Here is an 8,623-nt window from a genome sequence, read left to right on the forward strand (position 1 = left end):
TTGCAGCAACGTTAAAAGGAACATATATGCAAACTCCTTTTTCTTTCCATTGTGTACCACTCTGTCAAAATGGAATGAACTGGTTTGGAAGCTGGATGAGGGCGGGGCTTGAAACACCTCATTTGGATTTGAAGAGACAGCCTCAAAACGAGTTGATCTGAGACGCCTCAGAAAAGGGATGAAAGAGGGGCTTGTGGAGTTACAGTAAAAAGGAATTCAGATATTGCAGTTCCACTTTATATAGACCCTAACTGAATGATTTAAATGTTAAAAATAAGTATTTTAAATCATTTGTCTTTTTTTAAACTCAGATTGGTTAGAAAAAWCATTCCTGTCACTCTAAAAACTGCATGATTGTAGTTTTATGTTTGTYGACATCTGTCCTTTTCATTCCTTAACAAGCAGGAGGTAAATACTGCACACCACTGGGGATTGATTGAATATGTTTATGTAATTTCTCTCTGGACGCAAGGCAGACTGCTGGATGTGTGATTGCTTTAACTTTTACTGTAAGACTCAGAGATCAGAAAAAAAAAACAACCTGTGACCTCTGAAACAGAAACAAAATGTAGATGTGCTTTGATGGCGCAGAGATTRTGCTTCCTTTCTGTCTTTGATCCTTTCTGCTGCATAATAAATCTCCCTCGCGTCACTTGTATCATGAATGCCTCCTCCAGGTAATTCAGCGCCGCAGATCAGATCTTTTCTCKGTGCTCTCTCAAGCAAGACTTACTCCCTTTAACAGATTCTTCACACAGAAGATAATCTGACAATAAAAGCAGATATTCATGGCCCAGTGTAGCATTTTGTCCAAAGATAAAAGCCTTCCTCCCTTGTATCTCACTATTCATCAACACAGAAGAACATGGAGTGAAGGCAAACCCCATTTTCTTCAGCACTCCGAGTATCTGCGCAGTGCAGTGGAGATTGTGTCATTTGTAATGAATAGCCCTGAGGTAATTAGAAACATGCGCCTCTTCCAGGAGAAAAACAAGATTGTGAAAAAGTGATGATGAATTAAAAAAAGAGAAGAAGAAATCTGAAATGGATGATAGCAGGATGGCCCCTCCTGGCAGAGAAACAGAAGCCAGGGCTGCATTGTTGATAACAGTTTGGCAGAAGGTGCCGGGGATTTTGCCAATTCATTAACCAGTCTAGTAAGGAGGCCACACACACAGTCTCCAGCAAGACTCAAAACATCTACCTACTGGTCCTGTCGCTTGTAAACACGTTTGAATTATGGCAGGGTGTATTTGTGTTTTATTGTGACTGTTTGTGTACAATCTGTGTTTTTAACACATTTAGGTCGTGTTCACACCTGGTAGTATGGTAGAGTCGGTTCGAGTCGGGACCAAAATTGCAAGACTTGTTTACATTTTCAGTTGGCGTGGTTCACATTCACACTGTACTGTGTCAAACAAACCAAACCCTGTGAACAACCTGTTCTCTCCCTTCGCCTGTGGGGGCGCTGCACCAAGATCCACTGAAGGAATCAACATGAAAACCTCAAAAGGCATGGAGCGCAACTTCCTTCTTCACAAAATGTAAACAAACATGGAGTGATGCCAGATTTTAGTGATTGTAGGATTTTTTTTGCAAATGTGCATCTGAGACAGCTCCATATGAGGCGGCATTCACCGAGTAGGAGCGCATCCATCCTCACAGCCATGGTGTTCACCTTATACAGACATCGAGCAAGGTATTTAAAAGATATGAGTAACTTTATTACTGTTATTACTCAGAATGCCCTGCGTTATGGTCTGCTTCCTGCTTTTGGAGTGGTCTGCAGTTCACTTTCAGTTCACACATGCATTCGAACCACACTAGAGTCTGAAACCTAAGTTTTCAGGTAAACTAGAGTTCGCTTTTTTTGGTCCGCATCAGAGTTCGATTACGCGTTCACACCTCCCCAAACAAACCAGACTTTCCAGGCAAATGAACTAGAGTTTGATTAAAGTGGACTAAACATGGCTGGTGTGAATTCACCCTTAGTAAAATAAACTTGACAAGATGAACTCAGAGCAATTAAGACATCTTTATCAAAAGTTATATATAAAAGTAAAAAAATATTTTAGATCCTCCTAATATGTTTTAGGTCTATTTGCAAGAAAGATATAAATGAGTATCAAGCTTTTAAACCCCTTTTGGGGTCTATGCTAAATGGATCTGCAAAGCTTTGGTCTGAATTCCTCCWTAYTTTAACCTTATCAGACAACTTTGTGTATAAAAAGAGCATAGGAGGAGGTGGACAACAAAATAACGTGCACAGTTCAGACTGCAGTTTCGCAAGTCATGCAGATGTAAATAAGTTGAGATAAAAAAAATGAATAAATAAACAGGTGTGCAAAATGTGACTTCATGGTTTGCTGTTTTTTGGTCACAAACAGAATTCAGTGAAACTGCAATAAAAAACTGGCTATTTTCTCACAATTTCTCTGCATTTGTGAGTCACTAACTAACTTCCAACAATTTCAGTCCAGTGAAGTATCACCTTTAAATACTAAATGCTCCAGTTTTTATTGCTTGGCTGTTAACTTTAGTTCACTGCTTGTGCTATGTTTTTACAGGTCTCTGCATTGAAAGCRTGATTGCAGCATCATGAAAACAAGTAGAACACATGAGGACAGTTATGTAGCAACTAGACAGCGGAACAATGAGCAACAACATGCTGTTGAGCTGTGAAAAGATGGAAAGGAGCTTTGGATTTATAACTGAGAGCAGAACCTTTCACATGTTGCATTCACACTGTCATTTGACAAACGTCACCAAAGGGTTGAATAAATCACCGTCCAAGCTGCTGCTTTGACCTGTCAGGTTGGTAGACAGATTGATCCCACCTCACGTAAATGCAACAGAAGCCACGGGCGCATTGACAAGAGGAGAGTCAGTCATCACCGACTGACATGAACAGAAAAGGAAAGATGCAGTCACTAACAGAAAGATCAATAATCACCATTTTGACTGTAGACTCAAGTTCCCTGCTCTAAAATGTTTAGTTTGATCCAGTCTTTTACGGATGCATCTTTAAAGCTGTAACATTTATTTAGCTTATCCTCTTTGCAGTAACATGCATTTGCTTAATACGCTTRGAACACTCCGTTTATTTCATTTATCCTGTGTGCACTGTATGTTCCTGAAGGAGRCAGATTTAGATATCAAACAAAAGTTGCACCATGACTCTTGGGCTCTCTTACAAGCTTTATTTTTGATGTTTTCTTAGATTAAATTTTGTTTGATGAGAGATTTTCACTTTCTTCAAATGCAGCRCAACAAACCGTAGCATGATTCAAACTGATAAGCTTCAGAGATTGCAGCAGGACACCATGAAATTAGCTGAGCGATGATAAGTGATGATCAGTTACTAGGAATTTGTGATTTTTTAAAAATAAACATAGAGTTATTGTAATAGATATAAAAATATTGAAATGATTCRTCACAGTTGGGGCATAGCTCACAAATATTCTGTAGCTTAGCTCTCAAGTGTAGATTTTTTTCTTCAAAACTGACCTAAATATTTTGCTAGTCATGACTTTATTATTTTCTCATGAATAAGTGTTTAGTGGAACAGTGTGTTGTTCTGTGTTTCTGGTTTGATGCTGATATRATTTGTGTCAAAACGCTGACAAGGATGTGATTAATTAATTATTTATTTAGTGTCATCCTTCTAGAAGGCGACCTATGACCTGTTATGGCCAAAGGTTTTCTATTGCTAGTGAATGTGATTTAGTAAAGATTTATAAGCAGCAATAAAAAACACTAAATAATGCAACATAATTTAGTCTTTAATCATGGTTTGATGTAATTGGATATTTGTTTCAACACATTTAGATTATAAATAATAAATGATACAAAAAAAGGAAAAAAAAAACTAAATTTCAGACTGATTTAAAAAAACAATATCTTGTCGTCTGTTTTTCATTTCCAGGCAGCATCACTTTGACCTGCCTCGTCGTTCGTTTGCTTTTACATACAAATGTGTTTTGGGTCATGTGAAGTGCAGCTTTATTATTCAGATGATATTCTAGCAGAAGTGTGCTTTGTTTGTCTGCAAAGTCTTATCAGAGAGGAGGTGATTGTGTGTTGTTTTACATTGGAGCTGAGGAGCTGGAGAAAAATAGAAAAGATAGGAGAGGAACTGGACGGGAAATCTAATGAAAAACATGAAATGGAAAACACAAGTCAAGGCATGCACATTTTAAATAAGCAGATATCTGTGGGATATTTTATTCCTYGGAGAAAGCAAATATGCACTGTTTGTACTTTTTTATTTTGGAGAAAAGGAGTCTTATGTGCATATTTTATATTCACGTAGGCAGATTATTCACTTGATCCATGCTAATTCCTTTGGCATGCTTTTCCTTTTTTTAAATATCAAAAAAAATTCTCTCAGTAGGCCTTTCTATTCCYTATCTGCCCACTTTACTGTCAAACGGTGGTGCAGAAAAGAGGCTTATTTTTTTAGAGCTGCACTGCACATTTTTCCACCYGCAAGGTGATGCTGTAAAGTACAGGTAGCGAAACAGACAGGTGATGGTGAGGAAGGAGGCAAAAAAGGAGATGGGAAATAAAAAGAAACGGGCAAAGAACACAGCAAGGAGAAAAGGACTGAGAGCAGAGGACAAKCAAGGTTAATGAGGAGATAAAAAAGTAACAGTCAGCAGTGAGCAACATGTCTCACTGCTTTCCATATGTCTCTGCACGCACAACATGGCAAGCTAGTTACAGGAAACCATTTCTTTGTGTTATTTTCTGTAGAAATGTTGTCAGAAGGTACAGAGAAAAAAATGCTAATACACCAGCTAATTGCTAAGTAAGCTCATGGATCAACTTATGGTTTAGCATCTGTTAGCCTGGAGAATATGGTGTGTGTCTGTGAACCACTGAGATTATGCTAAGCATGCTTTATGCAATCCACTTAGCATACAGGCTGTAATAAAGTATTAACATGCATAGTCACAGGCCAAATAAACCCTGGATGGAAAAGAATGAATATTTTAGTCACACATGAGAACGCTGGTCAAAGATGAATAAAAAAGAAATTTCCTTTTTAATTTCACCACAGTATAAAACATATAAACTGAAAACTAGAAAAAAAAACATGGTTTAAGCTTGGTCAAAGTGGTAACCAGCTAAAAAAAAATGCAGCTTATCTTGATGAAATTGACACAGATTATCAAGCGCGCCCTTCTGTGTAAACACTGGGATCTATTTTCRTTCCTTGAAGCGTCTCATCAAAATGCACGGAAAAAAGACGGACGTATCATCCCTGCCTCAGATGACGCTCTCAGGAAGATGTCAATCATTAAAGTGATTTTTTTAAAAAACACATGTAGAAATAAACCTCCATTAACATCGCATCAGCTCAAATCAGCTGCCTCTAGTCATCCAGCACTTCCTGTTACATCAGACATTTACGCTGCTGTTCCTGCAGATGGAAATAATTTACAGCATGAAAAGACAGGATTGATTGATTTGATTTGATTTATTGATTAAACAGGAAAGGATCACTAAAAATCAAGCCTGATTCAGCATAATTGCTGTTTTACAGCAGGTTCATGTTCTGCAGCACATAAAACACTCAGAAATACAGCATCACAATCACATCATTATACACCATAGACAGACACAAAGACAAACAAGCATACCAAATTTCAGGAAGGCAGCATTTGCAAAATAGGATGTCTAAATATGAGCACAACAAAAAGTGTCCAGCAGATGGCAGACAAGATTCTTCTTAAAGGGCTGTAGTTTTGAAATGGACTTTATGTTTTGAGGAATTTCATTCCATGCTTTAGTATAAACATAGAAGAAAGACCTCTGGCTGTAACAGTTTTTAAAAGTTGGTAATGTCAGTTGTCCTTTTGCACCAGATCTAGTTGAATGACCACTTCCAGAATTTGATTTGGGCAGCAATGCACAGAGAGTTCCATAATTGGCACCTTGGAAGATCTGAAAATATAAATTAATACCACWATACAAAACATAATTCTGAAAAGTCAAGGCATCAGACAATGAAAGAACTGTACAGTGATGAGTCCAACCAGGAAGTTTTTTATGAATTTTGTAGGCCCTGTTGTAGAGCCTAWCTATGGGTTCTAAGATTTCATTTGTTGTAAGAGACCAAACAGGTAAACAGTACGACATGGTTGAGAGTATTATGGCATGAAGATAGATATTTGAAACAGAAGATGTCAAATTGGATCTAATTTTTGAATAAACTTATAATTTCTGTTTCAACTTAGTGGTTAAGACTTGTACATGATCACGATAAGTCAAATGAGAATCCAAAGTAATTCCAAGATATAGGAGCGAAATAGGATGCACAAAAAAACTCAAATGTTTCCAAACTTAAAACTTTACTTTGTACACTCTCTTCTACTCGGCGTGATACACTGAATTTTAAATGTTTTTGTCTGTGTAAGGCAGCAACATAAAAGATGAACCAACAAAGTTTTTAAATCTCTGACTCAGTTTGCACCTTGGTGTGGTAATAAATATTTTCCTGGCATGTGAGCAAACGTGCACCAACCCGAGGRCTCCCTGTCACTGGTAACCTAATGACCACAGCTGTTGGTACTGTGCACTGCTGGAACTCTGCTTCAGGCCATCAGAGAAACGCAGGACCAGATGCCAGGTTGAAGTTATATACCCACTTTATATACTGTTTATGGTAAAGTGTAAAGTGGCCATTGTTTTAATTGCAGGACAGATTGAAAGGAGGCTAACTGTGTTTTCTCTAAAACTATCTGGTCAATAAAAAAGCCAGACACAGGAGCACATAAATCAATTAGAAGATGTAGAAGTTTATTTAATATCGCCCGAGCTTCCTCTCTGCTCCCCTCGACTCTCAGCTGAAACATTTTCTTTGTAAACAGTGGGGAAACGGGATTGATTAACACTTCTTTCCTAAAAAACCATCTGCTTGGCCAGTCAGGCTAATGCATGGACCACTCAGTGCTGCAGAGCAATGCTTAATCCATCAGTTTACATAGAGGAGCACACATACTGTAGATAAGTGCTGCACTACAGYTGACACTAAAAGCCAGACAGAGCAGGAATTAGTGAGAGTAASGCTAAAATGGACTTTTGATTTTGTGTTCCTTTGCCCCTCCCCCTTTCCTCACCACCAAAGGATACTCTTAATATGAGCAAAATAAGTGAAAAAGAGGTAAGCTTAGTTAAAAAGGCTATGGAAGATTTAGAAGTAACAGCAGTGTTGTTTGCTGCAATAGTCTAATAAAAAATGGGTTAGTAGATCAATATCAGGGCGAGTAGTTTCACTGTTTAGGTCATCGAAAAAGAGTCTACTTTTAGAGATCAGACAAGGTTCAATGGCCGACAAGACCAGAGTTTTTAAATGATGCCAATTTATGAAGTTATTTTWTTGTTTTTGAATTCATCCGTTTAACATATTGATTTTCATAGATATTACAATCTACTACACTGCACAAATTGTCTGTCTAACYGAGTCCTACCATCTTATATCCAGCCAAAAATAAGTTTTATCTTGTTTTGAGAGTGATATACTATACGCAAGAGCAGAATGTGTTAGATTATTAATCATTAGCCTGTTTTTTTATTTTATTTTATTTATTTTATTACTGCACTTGCAGATTAATTCACTCAATTTGAGAAGATTCAGACTAAGTGTGGACTTAAAAACTGTAATTTTCTAAAACCTAATAATTTAGCCTGATGGGAWTCAGTGTAAATATGCTACAGTGGTTTAAAAAAGAGACCGTCTTAAATGGCGGATGAAATAAGGATGAAATAAAGAAAATGGCTTTGCTTTGTTTACTGAGAGCAAGCGAGCGTTAGGCTCACCAGACWATTAATACACCAGATAATTTAGAGGYGRTCTGTTCGGTGAGTTTCACCACTCCAGGAKCTGYGAGCTGACAAACAATTTTTTTGTCCCKAGCCCAGTTTAACACYGCGGTCAGTTTAACGAGCTGCTGACCTGCATCRGTGCTGATATCTCCAGCAAGCACACCAATTGCAGACGGTCGATTTCAGCTAAAGAGCTCCCGTCCGTCTGTTTCAGGTTAGTGGGCAACATTCAAGAAACCGTCACGTGGAAAACTGATTTTCTCTGATTGGTTGATGCGGCGCATCGAGCAACAAAAGTTCAATCTTTTGAACTCGAGCGTCGGCTGCTTTGGATKCGCCGCATGCATGGAGAATGCTCTACCGTGCCTGCCGTTTCATGCCACATCACGCTAAATGAGCTAATGACCTAGACACACATTCACCATAGACTTTGCATGTAAACTGGATGCTCCTGCTGCTCAAAACACGTCYGGTGTGAACCCGGCTTAAGATGAAACCAGTGCATTTCACTAAATGTTGAGTTTTGAGATTTAATCTGGGATAGATGACTGGCAGCTCTCTACCTTGCATATATTTCTTTTTAATATAATTATAAGAGAATTATACAGTTTATTTAGACTTATTTCTTTGACATACTGTAAGCTGCACAAACTCTATGCTGGTTCTTAACTGGTTCAAGTTATTTAACTGTCATCAATGTGACTGTTCAAGTTCAGTAAAATACAGCGGGTAAAATAAGTATTGAACACGTCAACATTTTTCTCAGTAAATATATTACTAGAGGTGCTAATGA

General features: G+C 37.9%; 1 protein-coding gene across 2 annotated transcripts in view; it reads left to right on the forward strand.

The window, feature by feature from the left end:
• tafa3a (TAFA chemokine like family member 3a) overlaps nucleotides 1-8,623 on the forward strand; it is a 104,631-nt gene that overhangs the window by 30,005 nt on the left and 66,003 nt on the right. Inside the window, exon 1 of one of the 2 annotated variants that reach the window (XM_014008644.1) lies at nucleotides 1,583-1,699. The exons of the other annotated variant lie outside the window; for it this stretch is intronic. Within the exon in view, the coding sequence (XP_013864098.1) occupies nucleotides 1,623-1,699 (77 nt within the window). The 5' untranslated portion in view covers nucleotides 1,583-1,622. Of the gene's footprint in view, nucleotides 1-1,582; nucleotides 1,700-8,623 lie in introns of those variants that run through there. 2 annotated transcript variants of the gene reach the window in all.

The sequence above is a fragment of the Austrofundulus limnaeus genome, unplaced genomic scaffold, assembly GCF_001266775.1.
Source record: "Austrofundulus limnaeus strain Quisiro unplaced genomic scaffold, Austrofundulus_limnaeus-1.0 Scaffold51, whole genome shotgun sequence".
Lineage (NCBI taxonomy): Eukaryota > Metazoa > Chordata > Actinopteri > Cyprinodontiformes > Rivulidae > Austrofundulus > Austrofundulus limnaeus.